At 39.7% G+C, this 22248-nt stretch overlaps 1 protein-coding gene across 2 annotated transcripts; it reads left to right on the top strand.

Annotated features, from left to right (window-relative positions):
* The first annotated feature begins 7549 nt into the window (after positions 1–7549).
* On the top strand, positions 7550–19010 carry LOC116260274 (glutamine synthetase leaf isozyme, chloroplastic-like). 2 transcript variants are annotated; one of them, XM_031638469.2, is made up of 13 exons: positions 7550–7713; positions 13032–13317; positions 14086–14125; positions 14861–14964; positions 15338–15386; positions 15488–15594; positions 16229–16445; positions 16813–16887; positions 17065–17118; positions 17239–17276; positions 17602–17761; positions 18093–18153; positions 18616–19010. In XM_031638469.2, exons 2-13 carry the CDS (start codon positions 13040–13042, stop codon positions 18753–18755), a joined length of 1323 nt encoding a protein of 440 aa, XP_031494329.1. In that variant the 5' UTR covers positions 7550–7713; positions 13032–13039; the 3' UTR covers positions 18756–19010. The 2 variants fall into 2 exon arrangements, with proteins under 2 accessions (XP_031494329.1, XP_031494328.1); XM_031638468.2 differs by lacking the exon at positions 7550–7713 and adding an exon at positions 9941–10168.
* Positions 19011–22248: the final 3238 nt, after the last annotated feature.

Below are 22248 nucleotides of genomic sequence, written 5' to 3'. Positions count from 1 at the left end.
ACCCCCAAATCATCCGGTCGCTCTTTCCGGGGTGTCCCATACGGATTTATACTTATATATGTATCCGATTTCCCCAAAGTGGGCCCCGCCCTTCGGCCCCCCACCCCTCTTCTCTCGCTTCGCGCGCGGGCAAGCGGACCGCAAGTGCGCCAGTTTGGCGGGAGGAAGGGGGGAAGCGGCGGGGTAGTTTTGTAAAATTAGTTTCTATCTAAAATTAAATTTTGGAAAAAAAAAAACAAAATTTTAAATGCACCGGCTCCTATCAGCTTTTTAAATTGTTTTTAATTAATTAATTTTTATTAATTTATTAGCCCAACTCGGTGCATGCGAGCCGGATCGGTTCCTCGTGGACTGATTCTGATCTTCCCAAAGAAATGAGTCGGCTCGTTCCTCCTTGCCGGTGCATAAAATAAATGTTGGGGTGTTTGTACTGCGTTTTGGCCGCATTTATATTTATAAAAAAACGTGATAGCTGTTGATATCAAAGGCATGTTTGGTAGCCTTCAATTGATGTGATATCGCTTCAAACAAATGATAGAATTCGAAAAGTATTTAGATTTCATATCCACGTTTAGGTAACAAAAACCTCTATCAGGAACATTATGTTGTTCAGAAAGTAGTGTCCATAGAGGTGTCGTCATTTCAATCATTAAGACATATTTATGAAATACTTTATTATTATAAAGAATGCAGTTGTTACAAGACGCCCTCTAAAGTTGGCATCAGATTCTCATATCTCTAGGATATCATATTCAAAGTAAATAAACATAGCTTAAAAGAAAAGAATCAAAGTTCAGTGTGGGCCTCATGTTGAGTTGTGCTTTTCTTTTACCAGCAACGATTCTAAATGATTTTTTTCATACATTTGGTGCACCGAAGACTGTACCATAGTTAGTCGGGTTTGTGGACTGATTAAAGTCTGGTCATCAATTCGATTCTCTTAAACGCTGCTTTTCTGAACTGCAAACGGTGCAGTCAAGTTAAAAGAGAATAAGTTCATTCAATTTCCAAAAGGGACTTAAACTCTACGAATGGAGGAGAGGCTTTCACTTCTTCAAATTATCTTTAGGAATCTCTATTTCATAAGTATGTTTTTTTCATTGCTAAGAATTCTTCTTCCTGTTTTAAACTTTTACGAGGAAGCCTCCACGGCACTCGTTTAACGAGTATATGTTTCTTAAATTCTAAAACTGTTTCTTTGAAAGCTCTGTGGCAATAAGTTATAATAGTAGAGTTTGAACTCGTGACCAACCGTATCATTTTACAAAAATAAATGCATAGACATGATTGTGACATAGAGTGGCAGGTTTAAAACTTGATATATAAAGTCCGTGTTGCATCATTTTAACCTTTAGGCCAATCACAATGAATCAATTAAATAGTAGAGTACCGTATTTAATGGGATCAGGTAGCAGCTAGTGCAACTAACTTTTTCGGGCATTTGATTACCTTGAATGTGATGCTGATATAAGGATTTTGGAACTTCCGTATCAAAATTTCAACTGCTTCATAAATAATAAAATCCGAAATCATTTGTTGGAAGGACGTATTGATTAGATTATGGATTTGTTATCATTGCATCTTGAATTTTTTTAAATTAATGGATGTGAAGGCGCTTCCTTTTCGCCTGAATTTGGGACATATTAAATGTCGCCTTTTATCGGTTCTCATTAATCGTGGATTTAGTGTGGGTCTAAGGTCTTGGATAATCCAGCACACCCTTAGAATCCTACTATTTGATATGGTTGGGTCTAAGATTCATCAGACAAATGTGGTTTTAAACATTTAATTAATATAATTAGATCAATAAGTAGCTGTATTTTTGCATGGTTTACTGCAGGAGTAGGCAACAACTTTTTATGGAAAAAAAAGAAATCGTCAAATTAGTCAGTTTAGCTAGGATTATTGATGTTAAAGACATTTTTTCTTAAAGGGTAGTTTAGCAACAGGAATACTTTGTGAATATCTCATGAATGAATTTACCATAAAAATGAAAGATATTTATAAAACAATAGTTTTAAAATATGACGAACCTGCTCCAGTCTTTAGAATAGATTTATGAGACACTCATAAAATCTCTCCTTCAAAACGACATATGAAATATTATATTTTACCAAACGATTGTTGCAAACCAAGTTAGGTTGAGCAGAGATAGTATATTGTTCTTATTTGAAATAAATAACTATCGCATTTAATTTATCTTAGAGCTTTGGCATTTTCATTTCCATTGACTTTTGAAACGACATACATTTATGTACGCCTGTCCCTGCAGATATTAACTATTCAATGGTTGATTTTTATCAAAACCATCAAAGTCTGATTAGATACGTGGGACCAACTTTGATCAAAAGTTGGTCTGTAGCTACAAGGTTAATGTGTAGATATTTGTGGATGGGCTTGTAAACAACATGCAATTGAGTGAGGGGGAGGGGATCCCACCGACGGACCCTCCACCTGCTCGTATCCCTAGAGTTTAGGTACTTTTAATCCGCTCATAATGTGCTTCAATATACGATCTCGTGACCTCATTTTTGCAGCGCAGAAACTTGATACCCCTAACTCTTTATCTACAGACTGACCCCATGAGTAGGGCTGAACAATAAATCGAGCTACTCCAGCTTGATTCGTTGCTTGTGAACGAGTTCGAGCAAAGTCATTTGCTTAACGAGTCGAGCTCGAGTTCATGAGTACCAATCCCCCATGAGTAGGGGTGAACAATAAGTCGAGCTACTCGAGCTCGATTCGTTAAAGCGCAGCTTGTGAACGAATTCGAGCAAAGTCATTTGCTTAACGAGTTGAGCTCGAGTTTATGAGTACCAATCCCCCATGAGTAGGGGTGAACAATAAGTCGAGCTACTCGAGATCGATACGTTAAAGCTCGGCTCGTAAACGAGTCGAACTTGAGTTCATGAATTCCAATCCCCCATGAGTAGGGGTGAATAATAAGTCGAGCTACTCGAGCTCGATTTGTTAAAGCTCAGCTCATGAACGAGTTCGAGCCAAGTCATTTGCTTAACGAGTCGAGCTCGAGTTCATGAGTCGACTTGTTCAAATAATCGAGTTGAGTTTGAGCTCAACACATAACTACCGAGTCAAGCTCGAGCCCTAATCGAGTTTGTCGAGCCTTAATCGAGTCGAGCTCGAGCTCAACACGTAACGATGAATATCAATTCTATTCAAACGAATTTGTCGAGCCTTAATCGAGTCGAGCTCGAGATCAACATGTAACGATGAATATCAATTCTATTCAAACGAGTTTGTCGAACATTAATTGAGTAGAACTCGAGCTCGAGCTGCTTCCGTCGAGCTATTCTCAAGCACGAGCTGACTGAACTCGGGCTCCACGCGGCTCATGTTTACCCCTACCTGTGACATCATAAGCAACCTGTAATCAACAAAGATTTGTATATTTTACTACCATTCTCAATTTTTGCGTACCTAGACAGAATGTCATCGGTTAATTCAGTGGTTTCATGCTGCAGGATAATATGCTCACACCAGCTAAAGGAGAAACCAATTGACGTTTTAACTATATATATTTTATAAAATATCCACACTTATTTATTTCATGCAATTTTTGTGTGTGAATTTTTTCTTAAATTTATTAGAAAAATGCTCCTCTAAGGTTCTTCCATCTGGACAAAAGACCATAGTTATATACATGTAGTAATTCTTCACTGCTTTTGGCTGCTTGCTTTTGTTTGTGCGTCTACGTACACATGTGTGTGTGTGGATTATAAGTGGGTCAGCAGTTTGGCAAGGGGTTGCTCTCTTGTCGAGGGAAATGTAAAAAACCAGATTGCATTAGAAACAGCATCACCTCGTGAACCAATCTTGGTTTCTAAGAAAAGAAGAAAGCAACATTGGAACCAACAGAGTAACATTTCACGGACTTTCTTTCTCTCTATCTACTATTGTTTTTACACATTCTTTTTTCTTTTTTTAAAGTTTAGAACCCAATGGGATGAGGAAGCTTTCCTTGCAAGAGTGGTCTTCATGCTTCCCCATGTGAATACCTAATGACGATCAAGTCTTCCCCTAAAAATATATGCCTTTTTCCTATTTTAATACAACTCAATATTGTAGTGGAAATTTATTTGATTATTCTATGTCCCCGTATAAGTGTATATGATATAATTTTCATAGTTGAGTCTTACATTGAAGATTATGATAAATCTTTAATGGTGTATAAAAGGGGTTGTTGATTGTCATAGTTTCTAATTTACTTTAGGATTGAAAGCGAAGTTGCTAGGAGTAACTTGAGATTCACCGAACCATGAGTCTCAACCCGGTGTCGGAGTAGTCTGATTCAGTACAATTGTATAAGAGTACAGTTCAACATTCGAATGTGATGTCCCACACACATGAATGCGAGTGTCTTAAGGGGTGTATTGTAACACCCAATTATGAGAAATCTTCAAGAATACATTTCATACTTTACTCTTTTTAAAAATGTGGTAATTGATCAATTAATAAATAACTTGAAACCTAAGTTTGAAACTTCCTATTCCTTCCTCAAGTTGACCCCATCCCTCTCTTCTTTTCTTTTTCCATGGGTTAGGTGATAACCAGGTCCTATCATTTTCTTGCTGTTGTTCCTTTAGCCAGTTGCAGGTCATATCATTTTCCTCTTTACTTGGCATCTCCTTTTTTTGCCACGTCAACATCTTTGACCACCTTCAATGCTTTTGGCATCCAACTTTCGTGTTATATCCATTGCTATTCTACCGCCAAATCCTTCGTACACTTGATCAGCTTCTACACTTGATCAGCTCCTGCTCTTTTTCCATCACCTTCACCATCTAACCTAACCTGGTCAACGACCTCCCTTGTACTGCATGACCACCTTTCCCATCACCAATTACTCCCTCCTCTCACCCCTTGTGTCCAAGACTTCGGCATTTCCCTTGAGGGTCTAATTAATTAGTTGCTGGTGGCGGGTTTGGGAAGACTTGAACAATTGGATGTTGAGAGGCACCTCGCTCTTTGTATCGGCTGGTGGCTCCAGTCGACAGCCGATTGATTAGGCTATCAATCATTTTCTCGGCTTCAATTTACTCTTTATTATACTCTTTAGTTGACCTCTTAAAAAGTCCTTGTGTTGCATTCCTTTTTCAACCAAAAGGTGGCTACCAAATTAGCTAAGCAAGGTTGTACCCCTTGCTGGATTCATTGAAGGAATGTTGGTTTAGGTGGAGGGGTGCCTATGTGAATAAATGACTCTCCCTTTTCTCTCTCTCTCTTACTTTTACACTTTTGACTTTGGTGACGGCTTGTCATCGGTTTTTGCTTAATTGATTTTTTTTGTTTTGCTGACTCTATTCCTTCTATACCAATAACCAAGTGATGGTTAGCACAACCGGTTGAGTTGAATCACATGTTATAGCCACGTCTTGCTATGTTGATGGTATGAAGGAATGTTAAGTTTGCGATTAAGGGTGCTATCATGAAGGCTAAGTAGACCGATTCTTGTCTCCCTCCCTTTTTCTCATCTCTTCTCTCTCATACCATACCGAATATACATTTAGGTGAATCTCATCTGCTATAAGAATTTTTTGGTTGGTTTACTGAAGCGCTCTTTTCAGGGGATCTTCTTTTAGGTTTTTCTGAAATAATTGTGTGCCCGTTTAAGAAGGGTAGTCTTTTATTGCTGTCAGTTTTTCATTGTATAAATTTTTGTTGTGCTTAATTTTAATATTGCTCCATTCATTGCAATGGTCCAACACGATAATCTGAATATTTATTGTTACCAAATGACCTCAAGATGCCCGTTCAAGGCATCTCTTAGAAGACTATTCGAGAGAGAAAATTAATTTTAGAAAATAATTTATTTTTAAATAAGAAATGCTTGGAAGGGCCCGTTTCCAAGTATTTCACATAAATGGAATGCCACTAATGGTCAATATGTATATTATATATGTTGATAATCATTAGAATGCCAGTTGGTGGTGCATTGGAAAGGGAATCCACTCATAATGTATGCCATAATGCGTGCACTGCTGAATGGAATATATTAGACATCTTCCTATACGGATGTAATCCACATGGTTGACTTTGTATTTTTTAATCTTTACGTTCCTCGAATAGCCATATACTTATTGAAAAGTTTGCATTTCAAAGTTTCTGCTCAGCATTTGTTCTCAGAGAATAACAGAAGAAAGAAAAAAGAAATGCCAATGGATTAAGTATAAGCGTTTCACTATTTTGAGGTGTTTGGATTCAATGCAGATATGTCTCTGATTCTATTTAGCTGTTCTGGATCTGCCCTGTTTGCGTCATTAGAACCCTGAGAGGCTCCTCTCATGTTTTCTATTCGGACGCATAGTGGTCTTTCTTTTTGTTTCCTCGTTGGAGGACTTAGGGCTCATTTTGTGAGTGTTTCATGAATCTATCTTAAACATTGACGCAGATTGACGGACAAGTAGTTTTAATGTTATAAAAATCTACCCAACTTCGAGGTAAATTCATGGTTCCAACTACTAAACAACTTCTTAAGGATGAAAATGGATCCGACATATGTGGTCATTAAGCCAATATCAAACTCATTTAGTCAGACCTGATAAAGAAATTTGGATTCAGTAACTGATCAGATTCAGGTAAGGCGCAATAAAGATTTGACTCCATCACGTATAAATGCTGGATCTTGTGCCAGTTGGGTGCAAATTCTGTTTAACACACCGAATCTGAACCATCTACTCAAGTCTGTACAAGAATTCCGAACAGCCAATGCTTTCTATAGAACCAGATTAGCAGAATCCAAATTGCGGCTCATTTGAGTTTGGATCCAGTCCAATCCCAGCATCCTGGGTTGGATCCAACCACAACCTTCCGGCCCTATGGACCACTTTATCTACTAGGACCGCCATTTCTCTTCCTATAAATTCTAAGGCCATGGTTCACGCAGGGCATGTGATCTGATCTCCCATTTTGCTAATAGGATCCCATTTGACATGTGAGCTGAGTCAGTGGTGGTCCAGATCCAGAATAACATTACTGAACTTGAAGTGGTCCATGATCCAGGAGCAGCCCTCCTCCCCTTACACGCATAGTTTTGGTCGCTCTCTTTGTTTTTAATATCACCAAACTTGGGTGTCGTTTCTGGATTTTTTTTTTTGTCTTTAGAAAAATTGGATATAGAAAAATGAAATAACATTCAACTAAGAAATTAGATCCAATTTAAATTTAAGAAATGGCATAAGATTGGATTATGATTCTGATAAGGTTTTATATAAATATCTGACCAGATTTGAATTCAAATTTAGTTTTAAATGAATATATTATATCTAATATTTGTACGTCAAGACAAATATGGATCCACTCATGGTTCTTAACTTGACGGGTTGAAAACGAGAACCAACCCTACCCGGGCCCATGGTTGTAGAGTTGAGCTCCCAATGAGTTTGAAGATGTTTAAAAAGATTTCACGAGTTCGTTTTGGAGGCTGCCGGAAACTCCGAAATTACTTTCCCTCCATATTTTCAAAATTCGCTCCCTCATTCTCCCAACTCTCCCTCCAAGTCTCTCTTTCTCCGTCCTCCACCGTCGTTCTTCTTCTCCAATCTTCCCATGTAGGATTTCGCGCAGGTGAGCCGAATCCTGTTGATCCCGTACCTACGTGCCGGAGCTGTTGACGTCCTCGAGCCCAAAGCTTGCAATGCCTTGTTCGCAGCAGCTCAGGAGAATGCAACACCGTCTTCTCTGAAATCCAAGCCGGTGAGTCCCTATTTTCCCGAACTCAGCTTCCTCAAGCAAAACGGCGATCTTCTAGTCCCGTAATGATGCCGTGATTGTTACTAACTCTTACAACCGAGCACGATTAGCTAGCAAATTGCATGCTCTCTAGTTTAGGAACGAGGATCGGGAATGAAATATAATTGCACGATCACGCTTTAGAAGTGAATTTCTGATCAAAAGTCTAACTAGTCGGATGCAATCTTCATAGTCAACACATTACAGATCCACTCTTTCATCGTTGATTTGTACATGTGAATAAGGTTTTATATATGGCCGATGAAATTTTAGAAGCTTTACAACGTCCAGTCACAGAAACGTTCAATCTCTATCCTCGTAAATCCAAACGTCTTACACATTCAATTGAACTCATCCAAGAGTGGCTTAATTAACTATAGGGATCGCAACGCAATGGTCTAAAAATCGATTGGTGGAAGTATATCATGCAATTCTTGTGGAAGTGCATTGAACGCCACCTCTCTCTCGAGTTTAGATAATTTCGAAGATGCTTTTATTGCCTAGATCTGAGTAGGATGCCACTCTGTGGCTGGACGTGAGTTGTTCTTGCGTTTGAAGTCATTAGTTTGAGCTTGCTTGATGCTCAATCCTGTCAAATGGGGCTGATCCTTGTATTGGAGATTCAGTTGTGGCTGGATCGTCTCAGACCACCCTCTAAGCACATAATCTTCCTAATCCTTGGTTCATGGGTCCTTTCCTAGCTAATTACTTGTAGAAGTTCGCACAAATTTAGTTTGTTCGTGGCGGTGCCAATTATAAATTAGAAAAACAATTTTAACCGTCTGCAAATCATATGGTTCCAGACCTAAAAATGCATGATTTGACTGGTTGTCTTGATGTAAATATGAGATATTGCAGCTTCTAAGTTTCAGAATCTAAGCCATTGATCTTTTTCTTGATCCTTACAAGAATCTATCTACGCGTAAACTGATTTTAGCCCAGATATTGGGGTTTTAAACCATGTCGAAAACATCCCTGTAGGCCTGTCCTGGTAAAATTTTGAGACATTGCCTACAAAATTGATTACTGATATGTGATTGCGCGAAAATTTATATGCTAAGATTGCATTCAGTCTCTCCTCGGGCAAATATGCGCCCTCATCGCCGGGCCCTGGTTGACACACGCTTGAACCAATCCATTGCCTGTTGTTTGAGACCTTTGCTGTTTCATAATTCATATTACTGAATAGACCTGGTTTATTAGATAAAACCAAACTGCCAAAATGAAGTCGCCAAAATGAGAATAGAAGAGGTACCCAGATCAATTCACATCCGAGATCCATCTTAATATGCAGAACTGGTTGAGAAATGGTGACTCGACTTAGCTGACTCAAGTAGCTTTTTCTAGAAACTGTGAGTTTTTATGAGCTCTGTTAAGCATATAAAAAATAGCAAAGCTAATTAATTTGACAAAAATTACAAGAAAAGATGTCTTTGGCAATCTGCTAGAAATGTTCTATAATGCACTCTTGCAACAGCACAAAAAAAAAGTTAACTAGAATCTGCCTTTAATTTTGAATTTGTAAAAATAAGGCCTGATCATGCATCCAAATTTAAATTCTTGTGGAATTTCATTTTCACTGGGACTCGGAGTTAATCCAAATGCAAAACTCCATAACATTCTGGATCCCATCAGTATTTTGATTTTATTTTCTTTTATCAAACCAAAATAACAGGACCTGAATTCGGATTAGAAGTTCAATAAATTAATCCATACCCATGAGTATTAGAAAAGTGAATAACAGGAAGCCATTTATGAATTTGTGACCATAGACTTAGACTTTCGAAGAGGAGCTCATTCAAAAATCTATTTTTTCCTTTTTCCTGGCACGGAATTTGATGAGGCGGATTTTAATAAGGGATCTAGCATAAGAGCACCTTTTACTTTTTCTATATAAACATTTTGCATTTAGTGGCCCTAGTACATATATAGCAGGCAGGAGTAGGAGGAAGTGGCTGTGGACTGCTCGGTTCAAGTATTATGACCTCCCAATCTGACCTCGACGACATCTAACCTCTGAGTCACTACGGAAAAGCTCACGCTTATAGTGCGTCTTGCTCAGTGCCTTATCTACTTAAATGTGGATCGGTGGAGAGAGAGAGAGCTGGCATGGGCCGTTTCCATCCACCCAAAAGACAGCCCTATCTACTGATGAAAGACCAAACTCCCACCTTACCCGACCCTTCATCTCCCTCTTACACTTGCTATCTAGCTATTTATCGTCTTCAATATCACGCTAAATAACGTATACAAATATAGGCATTTAACTACACCTCACTTGTCTTCCACTCCTAAACACGTCTCGCAGTCGTTACACATTCCCTCCATTTCCTGTACTCCTTCGACAGGTGGGTGAGTGGCAGAGACCACCCACTTCCATTTTCCCGACGAAAATTCCGGCCGAGCCCTTGAAGTGCAGGTACGTCTCTAGACTGACTCTTTTGTGGTCGATTCCTCGTGGTTTATACGTCGCCTCACTATGAAGCGAGGCAGTTTTTAGCACGAAAATTTCCTTTTTGCCAACTCGACGGGAAACCGCCGAGCTCTCTGAATGTGTTCCGTTCCCCGGCTTGCGCCCAGCAGCCGGAATCAGGCGGATTGTTCGCGTAGAGAGGCGCGGCGTTCCGGCCGACTGTTGGTAGGCGCAGTGCTTTCGACGCAAACGGTGAGACAAAAGTTTGCGCGCTTAACGGCAACTAGGATTGCGAAAATGTCCTGTGCTCTTCTTAATACACAGGAGAGTTATTTGTCTTATTTGACAAGGGGGCCGTTGTTTTCTTTTGATGGCTATTGCGGATTATGCCAATTTTTCTTGCTTTTCTTTCCTTTCCTTTCCGATACTTTTGGGGGAGCCATTTTATTTTATTGCAACAAGTCATATTGCTTTGGATCTTGGCGGGCTTCAAACAACAGAGATTCATGATTTCTGGACTTGCGAACTTTCTGGATAGTGGGAATTGTTTGATCAGAAGCAACACAGATCATCATCCTTCTCATATGCTGCACGAGCCATGGCATTGGCCATTGGCACTTGGAAAAGTTTTTGCTTAGCTTTGCTAATGTGGATAATTTTCTTTTTCTAAAGAGGGTCTGTTGCTTGGGTTGCCAAAGGAGAACGGTATGCCGACTTTCGGGTTTGGCGACAGTTGAACTTTGAGATGTTGTAGGAGAGACTAGGACCGATCTGCACAAACATGGGAAACATTTTTGCTTTGTCAGAAAATAACACAACAATATATTTTCTGATGAGTACATGCATAAGCTGAAAAGTAGGGTGATCTATTTTTTTTTTTTTCAATACAGCGTTTTGAAATTCTTGGTATTTTTATGACCTAATTTTTCATTAATTTACAGTGATCCGATTTGAGAAGACCCCCGACAATGAAACTGTGGCATGGACAAGGTCCAAAATTGTTTGTTCTTGAGAAAATTGCCGACAAAATAGGTTCTAAAAGCTACCGTAGCCACATGCTTAGTAATTTAGTATGACGGAAAATTGTTGTTTAGAACTAGTGCAGTCTATTGTTGAGAAGTTGATCATTGTGTATTACCTTTGGTTCTCATATCCATGGCCATTTTGCTATGTGAAAAACCTATCTGCTAATGCATTTCAAGGGGTTTCGGACGTCTGTTACAACCTCAGTAGACGCTACGAAAAGAGAATTTCTCACCATTCCGCCAAATTGATGGAACAGTGACATAATGCTCTGTTCTCTGGACGTGATGTCCTGTTCCTCACATCAAACGCCCGATCTCCTAAATGCCTACCAATGTGGAAAGGCATAGAATGTAATGCAATATCATTTCTGAAATATTTCAATTTGGACTTACGAAGTTCATATTGGAGCCATAAGATCAGAGCTCCTACTTAGCAATTCACCGTGGCTCATTATTGTTGGCAAATCAGTATTTTCCAGCCGGATCATTGGCAATATGATGATTTAGCGATTTTTCTGAAAAACTGGCAGTCGTTTAGCCGGCTGGAGAATGCGTTGCCATTGATGGACGATTCTTCAGCCGAGTCATTGGTTTTAGCTACAATGATGACAATACAATACTTTTATGTGGCTTCATTGATTTTCCAACAATATAGGAGTGGTCGTCAAACTCCTTTCTTTCCCTTTTTTCAGTGGCTGGAACTACTCAAACCATAATAGGAATATCCACCAAGCTCCCCTTTTCTGTATGGCTGAAACTCCTCAAACCCAGTTACCCCACAGGAGCTTCACTACAATTTGTGGGTTCCGCAATTCCACAAAATTAAAAATTGTAGTTTTTTACAAACATATAACCCTAGACTTGCATCTAGACTTCAAATAGACAACTGAAGTTCTTATGGTTGGTTGGTCTCTCCAACCATTCTCTACGTGGTAGGGTCTATCGAGAGAGGTGTGCAATTGATGTTGACAATGGTGATTCTCAATCACAAAAAATGGGCGGTAGAGATTCCAAATCTCTTTAGAAATTCGATTTTGGCAGATCTGCTTTACCAGGGGACACGAAGGATCACATGGATGTGGAGTTGTACATACATGCCTTAGCCAACCACAAAAGGTGTCCATTTTGGTCCCCTCCACTTTGGCTTCTCTCTTGACTCACTAACTTGCGGACGTAAGTGTCCCGGGAGCTTCACTTTGGATAGATTCCACAGTTCATAATCTGAGAACGATAAATGGCATGGCTATATTTTGAGAATACCAATATTTTTGCATATGAAGAAGTTTCCGACTGTAAATATCATCTTTAGATATTCTGAAAAGTATTTGCAAATTCTCACAAGGTTTCCTCTTCATGCTTAGCCAAGTGACTTGACTTAATTCCTCCAAATATAAAAGAAAAAAGATCTGAGTTGCAACTTTGCATTGTTAGGCCGCAGCCATATCTAGTGATTTATGAGAAGAAACCGGGGCATTATATTCAATATGCATTCGAACATGTTCTCAAAAGTTGGATATCCTTGTCATCCAGAAAAGCATAGGCATGCTTGGCATTTTGTGCTTGAATCTTTTTTGTGGTTGAAGAGAAAGATATTCCAATTACTATTAGCTGAGTATTTTAACTCTTCTCCCCATTTTACCGCACGACGGAAATAGTTGAATTCATTTTTAACTGTTGCATTCTAATATACTGGTACTTGAGTTACCTTTCAAGAGACCGACATATGAGCTTTGGAGGATTGCTTGTCATTAAGGAGACAAAAACAAAACGCAGAGAACCCGTAGGGTCGTAGTCATGATCAGATAATTCTCATTTCATATAACTTGGCTTTTATTGTTCTGCAGCTAAAGAAATGGCGCATATATTGGCACCATCTGCCCAGTGGCAGGCACGGATGGTGGTACCGGACGGCTGCTCGATCCGGGGGAAGTCCGTGACGGCCAACATCTGGAAGACTCTGCTGACAAGCCAGAGAGTGAAAGGGGGGAAGCCCTCCAGGAGGGCCACAAAGCTCCGAGGTCTCACCGTGGTCGCAAGGGCCTCCGATAACTCCACCGTCAACAGACTGGAGGACCTCCTCAACCTGGACGTCACTCCATACACTGACAAAATAATTGCAGAATATATTTGGTAGGACCCTTCTTCACAACACATTACCTTATTAGTCTAAAATTTTTACTTTTAACAGTGATGATCAGTGTAATTAGTGTCAAAGAAGAACTGATAAAGGGGTCTGAAGCACTCCTTTGAAGATCGGCCGGTATGATGCCGGTTAAGGGCGAAATCCGCCGGATAAGTCCTACATCAGCTGATAGATTGACACAACAGCAATAGCAAATAACTTATTTTTCGTAATTCATTTTGACTATTACGGCCCTTTAGAATGTACCATTCGGATATGCTGATACAAAATGGAAACTGATATTTACGAAACAGGTGATGGCTCACCACGCTCTATTGGCCTCCATTGGATACCGCTACGGGCCAAGTTCGGTCCCAACTCGGTGGAGTCAGTAATTTAACTTGGAGTGCTAGGCACCTAAATCGTATTAACGGGTTGGACTTTGGCTAAAATTAGTTTATGTGGATGTAAGTCTGATAAGGTGTTAGTATTAAAGCACGAAACGCATCCTGCTGGATCCATTAAGCTAGAATGTCGTTTTTATATACACAACCCAAGGCTGATCCTTTGGGATGCAAATCATGCAATGTCCTGGTCCTGTTTAACATAATTGTTCTTAACGCGGTCTCGAATTAATTCATATGAGTCGGACAACATTTTTGCTCATCCTTCTGGTGACGTCTCTATGACTAAGGTTCAATCTTATTGTGGTGTCACTTAGTCTCATGTTTTCTTGCTGTTGACGATGGTTGTTTCCTAATTTTGGTATGAACCAGGATTGGAGGGTCCGGTATTGATCTCCGCAGCAAAGCAAGGGTAACATTCTTCATCCCTCTGTTTCAGTTTTACTCGTGCTAAAATTAAATCACCATCCGATTTCAATGGCGGTGGTGTTGTGTTCCTAAAGTGTTCCCGTTTATTTTTTCAAATAAAATATTACAAATCCAACATTGGTAGGTACTATCTGACTTACGATACAAGTTCAGTATATAATTCAGACGCCGGTACACCCCAGTATACATGTTAAGTTTCTAAATTAGTTGTGTGGACCATCTAAAAATTTCGTTGCAGCCCATCTCCCGAACTCATTCGAGTCTGGTATTGGCAAATTCTGACACAGACCTAATTGCGCGTTAATCATGTTGGACATATTAATCAGAGGCCTTTTCATCATTATAGGCTATTTTATTTAATTTATCGAACTTTTACCTCATAAGATGCTTGTACATATTAACAAAAGGCTTTTTAATCATGTTGAACATATTAATCAGAGGCCTTTTGAATAGACTCTCTGGTTGGCTCTAAACCTCTCGATTTGGATCCAGTCAAGTTTGGACTGAGGTTCGGGTGGGCCTTCAGCCCTGTATGATCCATTAAACATTTTACATGTTAGTGGTTTTGTTTGGGTCCAGCCTTAGTTATCGACTCGGATGTTATTCCCAATGAAGGGGGAAAGGTGCATGCTTCTGGGTTAACCGGTAGAAAGTTTGCCTTTCATGCTATGATTCCAAAATGGTTGACCAATTTTTGTTCTCTGGTTTAATTTGCCAGACCATATCTCGGACTGTTGAACACCCTTCTGAACTTCCGAAATGGAACTACGATGGATCTAGCACTGGCCAGGCGCCTGGTGAGGACAGTGAAGTCATTCTCTAGTAAGCTCTCCATCCTACTCAAACCAAGTTGGATCAAGGCTTCGATTCAGTCCGGTGATCGGATCAAATATGATTAGTTCAAACGTCCCTTTTTCAAGCTCCTTACTAAATGGCTTTCTGTGGGTCGGAAATATTTATTTGTTTGGCTCATTAGACTGTCAAAGACTCGAATATAATCTTGCTCAGAAGCAGCCAAACAGGGCTGAACCAATCATTATAAGTTCTTGGCTTTCTAATCAAACTGGATGACCAGAGCTGAGGGGGATAAGCTAGATGCTTTTAGCCTTGTTTTTAGATCGGGTTAGGGACTTTTGATGCACTTCATGTCATTATCACAAGGCCAAATAACAATAATCTATCCCTCTCTCTCCAGTCCCCAGGCCATCTTTAAGGACCCTTTCAGAGGCGGCAACAATATACTGGTGAGTAGGATTCTCTCGCGCGCTCTCTCTATCTCTCTCTCTCTCTCTATATATATATATATATACATTCGGACTTATTTCGTACCTACGATCGCCTGCAGGTGATCTGTGATTCGTACACGCCAAGTGGGGAGCCCATTCCGACAAACAAACGGCACAGGGCTGCTCAGATATTCAGTAACAAGAAGGTCACAGATGAAATCCCTTGGTTAGTTATCATGAGCTCTTTGCATGACTACCCATCCATGTGATATTGCCAGTTACATTTTTTTTTCCCATTTAGCAATATGGGTGCGCTTGCATGATACTTAGCAATAATTTACTTGATCAACTAACGCTTCAATGGCTTTTTACTTTTTACCTCGTAATGGTTTTTGGTTTGCCGATCTGATGTCTCATCCCATGAAATCTAAGACTTTGTTCCTAAGCTATACTAATTTAAAATGATGATCGGCAAGCTAGAAACCAACAAGGAAGCTGATGGAAAACCGCTCACCTAACTAGTTTGGACTTCAAATTCAAGTATTTTTAAAATACTATAGTCGGCGTGTCTGCCGGGTGCAAGCCAAAAAGGAAAAAGAAAGAGTTGGTGAGATTTTCTCTCAGGACTTGGCAATTGGCATTTAATAAAGGCAATGGTAAGGTAAACGTCCGGCCCTGGTCAAGACAAGGAGCAGCGTCCGTTTCTTGTCTTTTGCAGGAGACCACGGTCAAAACCATCAAAATTTTTATATTCATACCTATTCAAGGACAAAGCAAGGTGCCATTTAAAATTACATATTGCATTTATATCTATGCCACAATTATGATTGCTTAGGCTGCTGCCTTGTGTTTGGTGTTAGGTACGGTATTGAGCAAGAGTACACCCTTCTCCAGCCAAATGTAAAGTGGCCTCTAGGGTGGCCCGCAGGAGGGTACCCTGGGCCCCAGGGACCTTACTATTGTGGCACAGGGGCGGACAAGGCATTTGGGCGTGACATTTCAGATGCCCACTACAAGGCTTGCTTGTACGCAGGTATTAACATCAGCGGCACCAATGGAGAGGTCATGCCTGGTCAGGTTAGTTGCTCTTCTCTTCACGCATGCATAGATGCATGTCAATACGGATCTACTAAAGATACATATGCCCACAAATGGACTCGATAAACAACTGCCTGTTGCATGCTACTGCCCCGGCAGTCGGTTCTTAGGTCAAGTTTCTACAGAAAGTCAAGAAAAAAAATTATTAGGAGCTTCGTTTCTAGATCATGGTCCAGATACTACAAGGCTTTACAGCGATCAGATAAAATTTTGGGTCCTGTCTCTCTCCCTCTCCCTCTCTCTCTCTCTCACACACACACACACACACATCCACAGACGCGGAAATGCATCACATACATAGGTATAAGATAGACCTCATCGAAGTGCTTTGGCTTTTGTTTGACAGTGGGAATACCAAGTGGGCCCGAGCGTTGGTATTGATGCAGCAGATCATATTTGGTGCTCGAGATACTTACTTGAGGTAATTTTATGGAGGTGCAAGCCCCATGCCGTGCCGTCCCCTAGAAATGCATAGAATGATCATTCATGCTGACCGAGGTTCTGTAGTTTTCCCCGTGGAAATGCTCGAGTTCACAGACTTGCCATTTTTAGCTTGTCCAAACATCTCTTAATACCAAAGGATAACTTTCTATTGCAGAGAATTACAGAAATGGCCGGAGTGGTTCTGTCTCTTGATCCAAAACCAATTGAGGTGTGTTCTTTTGGCATCACCTGAAGAACAAGTTTGCAAATTTGTCATCCCTTTTTAACAAAATAAAATAAATAAATATGTTATGTGCGCTTCTTATGTCATCAAATATTCCACATGCAGGGTGACTGGAATGGAGCAGGGTGCCACACAAACTACAGGTGAGGTTCCACATTTTGTTAAATGACCAAAGTTGTAATACATTTTTACGTTACGGTGATTTTCAATCTAAAAAGCTCCTTAATATGTAAGTAGCGAAGCGAGAGCTTAGCTAATCACTCATCAGCTCCAATTTAATACAAGTAGAGTCGAAACTATAATAAATTATACAATTCATGAATTGTTCCCTTTCAGCATGTTGTATCACAAAGCCGTCTTCTTCTAACGCAATTCAGTTCTGGTATACATAAGAGGCTGATTGTTTCTGAAAAAAAAAAGCATGCTTGAAACTCACTAACCTCAAATTCTTCAAATTTGTTTATTCAGCACAAAGAGTATGAGGGAGGAAGGAGGTTACGAGGTGATCAAAAAGGCAATTCTCAATCTGTCACTACGCCACAAGGAGCACATTAGCGCATATGGCGAAGGCAATGAGCGACGTCTAACAGGAAAGCATGAAACTGCTAGCATCGACACGTTTTCATGGGTAAGTTCAGGTTCTTTCCTCTTTAACATTTTCTCCATAAACATCTCTTAGCTAGAAAAATAATTATCCTTTTCATCAGCTTCCAATAGAAGGATGCGCTTGGGAGGAGCTCTCCCAACTTTGTTTGATCAAAACAAATTCATTTGATCAAAACAATCTTTGCCATTCAATAGCATGATTAGTGTAAAAGGGTAAAGTTAGGTTACGTACACAATGTTGCTTGTGATTAATTTCGTTCAAGCTGATTACGTAATGCTTCCTCCCTCGTGTACCCTTATGCTGTTTATTCTTGATCAGAGAAGACTTACCAACTGTTTTCTTTCTTTGTCAGGGGGTTGCCAACCGTGGTTGCTCAATCCGTGTGGGCAGGGAGACAGAGAAACAGGGCAAAGGTATGTGCTTGTGCCTGTGTTGCAGGTACATTTGACATTGTACTCCGACCAGTTCCACTACTTGAATCAAGTATGTGATCGTTTTCCTAATAACAAAAGAGAAACCACTCTTGAAATGGGAGACCGGGGTGCGCAGGATTAACCTGTCCAATTATGTTCAAACCGAACAATGTAAAACTCTACGGTAGGCCTTTTAATCCTTTGAAGCCTCTACTTAGGCAAGTATAACATAGTTATTTCCTGCAAGTAGCCCTGGTGAGGTTTGAACTTCGAACTTACACCTAGGTGTCAGTCAACTAGGGCCTCTCCCCTGTCGTGGTAAGTCTTTAGTTTCCACACTACCGCTTTTGCTCTTACTTGATACAGACAAAATCTATATTTTTGTTGTTTTTGCTTGTCTCTGCTGCTACTGCTGTTAGTAAGAAATCTATATAGACCCAGAGCTAAAACATCATACTACAGGCTATTTGGAGGACCGGCGCCCGGCATCAAACATGGATCCATATGTGGTCACATCATTGTTAGCCGAGACAACAATCTTGTGGGAGCCGACCTTGGAAGCAGAGGCCCTTGCCGCCAAGAAACTCCAGCTACAGGTCTGAAGAAGAAGAGCAGGGTGGCTCGGGGAATTCCTGTGGTGTCCCTTTCCTTCTCTTGGCTTCTTCACTAGGAAATTAAGGGAAATAACGGATCTCTAGTGGCAGTCCGAACATAAGTGTTTGTTTCAGAGCCTCGAATTCTGAATTCTGCCCAAGGGAGAGCACCATGATCCATTTGTACGTTTATGGACCTTTTTCTTCTCTGTTGCTTGTGTTTCACTCAATTTCATTGTGGAATAGCCTGGCTCTTTGTTGGAATATCAGACGCAAAAATTCAAGTTTGTTGCATGGTAAAAGACGTCAATTTCCCCTTTTCTTTGGAACCAGAGACCACTTGAAAAAGGAAAACTTGGGAATGACTACACCCACCAAGCCTCTTGAGCACAACAATGAAGCTGAATAACTAGCCCTGTTTCGACTCAGTCCCAAGCAACTAAGATTGGAATCGTCTGATATTGCTGCAATGACACCTTCAAAACAACTCAGTTTTGTAAGTTTTTCAATGGATTTCTAAACAATGGCTCTTGTGTTTGGGTGGCACACCCAAAACACAGTTTTTTTTTTTTATGATATTCACTCCCCTTGTAAAAACCAGGGTCTTGTGAGCACAGTCATCTTACCACACTAAAAACCTGGTCTTGGAGGCAAAACCAGAACCTGGTTTTGGGCTGTCAACCAAATGCCCCTAAGTTTCTTATGAAAAATGTAATCAAAATCACTTTATTAGGTAGGCTCCAGTTGTACCGCTTTTCTTTTCAATTGAATTTCTCTATGCCTTTTCTTGTGACACATTCACCTAACTTGACACAGATCGATATCGGTAAGCCTGGGAATCGGGAGCCGGGCCCAGCCTGGTCTGGCCCAACACCTGAAACCCAAGCCCGAGCTGGCTTGACTATTCCAAACCGAGCCCAATCTCAGGCCAGGCCTGATTAAATTAAAAAAATATTTTCTTAATACAAAATAATGTGTAAATGTAATTAATCGTAATAAAATATTATATTTATATATAAAAAAATAATAAAGAGAAAAGCACTGTCATTTTTTGTAGCAGAGAAAAGCTCTAGCTGCATCCCACGAATGCATTTTATTATGTTTCAGATATATATTGGGCTTTCTATTAAAAGACCACAGGCCTACTTCACTAGTAAAATATATAATATGTATCATTGAAATTTTTACTGCTCTCTTTAAAATCATCCTCTTCACCCAGTCAAACCATTGCTAAAAAGGCAGGGAAAACTAATCCAAATAAACCCAAATATAATTGCATGAACTAATCAAATATGGAAATTTGAATATCCACATTGAAACGGTGCTTCATGGTTGGAGAAAGAGATTCATCTGTTCTTTCTTTCGGAATCTCATTAGCGCGGAAGGCACACGTACAATTGTCATCCTACGTACAGTAATACGAAAAAAAGTATGAAATTGGAAGCAGCGACTAAGAATGAAGAATAATAATTCCTCCTTCTAAATTATTGCTCCTTCAAGTATGTGGGCTCTTTCGCTTTCGTTTTCCCTGGTCCTTCTATACAAGAAACGAAAATGATTCCAACTAGATTATTCCTAGGTGCTGAAAGCAATAGACTACTGATGGGATGCTGGCCGCCAGAATCGTAAGTTTCAACTAGCTTTCCTCCCGTTTTAGTTTCAACATCTTTCCTAATCATGGTCATCAAAAAACATTTTTCCCTGATTTTCACCAGCTACATTTCTAATGGTCCGTTCACACGGCCTGACTTCAATAAAGTAGTGTACTTTGAAAAGGAAAAACAGGCACATATTCACACTACGAATGAGAGAAAAGTCGGTGGCATCTCAATTACAATGACTTGTGATGAAGACACATCTAGTGATTATATCACTTACAAATTAGTCACAAAGGAAACCAATTAGGTCCAAATTAGTGGCGGAGTTAGGTGTGGGCATGTTTAGGCTGCTCACACAGTACGCCTGGGCACCGGCCCAACTCAGGCATGGGCCCGATAAGTTCAGGTGGGTTCGATAGTTTTTTTAATATTTATTTTATTAATATATATATATATATATATATAATATTTTATTATAATTAATTACATTTATATATGATTTTATATTAAAAAAATATTTTTAGTTTAATCAGACCGGGCCCAACTGACAGACACGCATTACAATAGCGAGCCAGATGCGCCTTGGTCCCAGCATGAACCTCTGATGACTATCCGTCAGCTAAATAATTTATTTGCTATGCCCGCACTCGTCTTAGTTGCCTTTGCATTTGTCATGTTGTTATTTAGGATTGAGATAGAATAAAATTTATGATGGTCTCACACTCTCCAATCAAAGTTGGTTATATGTGGGGTGGAAGTTTTTCATATGGGGACCCAGTATAGTCTTTAAAATTTAACAAGGGTTGAAATATTATTTTTAAATTTATTTATATAAGATAAATAAAATTTTAATATATATTAAATTTGAGCTGGGGCCAGGAACCTGCCCGCCCCCTTTGGGCTCCGTCCTCGATTATATGCACCGTTGGTATATAAAAAATTATGTATTGAGTGATGTAATGATCATAATACCCCTGATTAGAAAAGAAAAGGAGCTTTTTAGAGTGAGAAAAAAAGCAATGAAAAACTTTTAAAAAACAAAATTTTCTGAAAAATCCCTAAAATACCTTAACATCTCCTTTTATTTTTTTTTCTTTTTTTGGGCGTATATCCGTTGTGTGTGCACCTCACTCCTCTCCAATACCCATAAAAAAGCGACTACAATCTTGCACGGCCCTCTCGGTCGAATGCCCAAGCTTGCTAGTGAGTCAAAACAAACAACCCTTTTTTTTTATAAAAGACAAAAAATGAAAAGTAAACCAAAACCCTTAAAATGTTCAATTCTTTTGAAACAATGACTACATGTTCCAAAGCCGAGCATGGCCGATGAAGTTTAATGTCGTGCCCTTTTGTTGTGTAGAAAGAAGGTTTGAGTATTTTAGATTGATTTTTTTTATAAATGTATATACATTTTAGACTTTCATTTTTTTTGTAATTCCTTTCTTATCCTTCTAAAACCTTAATTTGTTACTTTATCTAAGACATTTTAATCATTACACACTCATGTGCGTGCACCTAACCAGTTTTATATTGTATCGTCTTCATCTCAATTTCACTCATCCAATTGCTTGGGCATCCGTGACTGGTCTTCCCCACTCCTGCTGAAGTGGGAGCACCTTTTCCCTCATTTGATTCGATAATCTAAATGCATTGATTGATAGTTGGACTAGAAGGCACTCATCTATCTTTTAAGTATATTGATTAGGATATGAGGTTCAAGTGATAAGCTGGTAAGTAGCTAGTCTTCAATTTAAATACAAGGAAACTCAGTTCCATGTATAACAACCCGACCCACTACCGGGCTCGGGCCCCTGGTTCGATGGATCCCAACCTGCCCCCTAATAGTTTCGGTTCTAATCTTAAAAAGGCTAGAAACCAAGACAATCAACTCATTAAAGCCTCCC

Source organism: Nymphaea colorata, chromosome 9 (genome assembly GCF_008831285.2).
Source record: "Nymphaea colorata isolate Beijing-Zhang1983 chromosome 9, ASM883128v2, whole genome shotgun sequence".
NCBI lineage: Eukaryota > Viridiplantae > Streptophyta > Magnoliopsida > Nymphaeales > Nymphaeaceae > Nymphaea > Nymphaea colorata.
The sequence above is the reverse complement of the archived record's forward strand: the minus strand, read 5'-3'. Positions and strand labels throughout refer to the sequence as shown.

What these genes read in the sequence shown, in the direction of transcription:
- LOC116260274 (XM_031638469.2), top strand. Translation starts at nt 13,040, where the DNA reads ATGGCGCATATATTGGCACCATCTGCCCAGTGGCAGGCACGGATGGTG. An exon ending in TTGATCCAAAACCAATTGAG is followed by an intron (nt 17,119 to 17,238) that starts GTGTGTTCTTTT and finishes TTCCACATGCAG; the next exon opens with GGTGACTGGAATGGAGCAGG. An exon ending in GGGTGCCACACAAACTACAG is followed by an intron (nt 17,277 to 17,601) that starts GTGAGGTTCCAC and finishes TTGTTTATTCAG; the next exon opens with CACAAAGAGTATGAGGGAGG.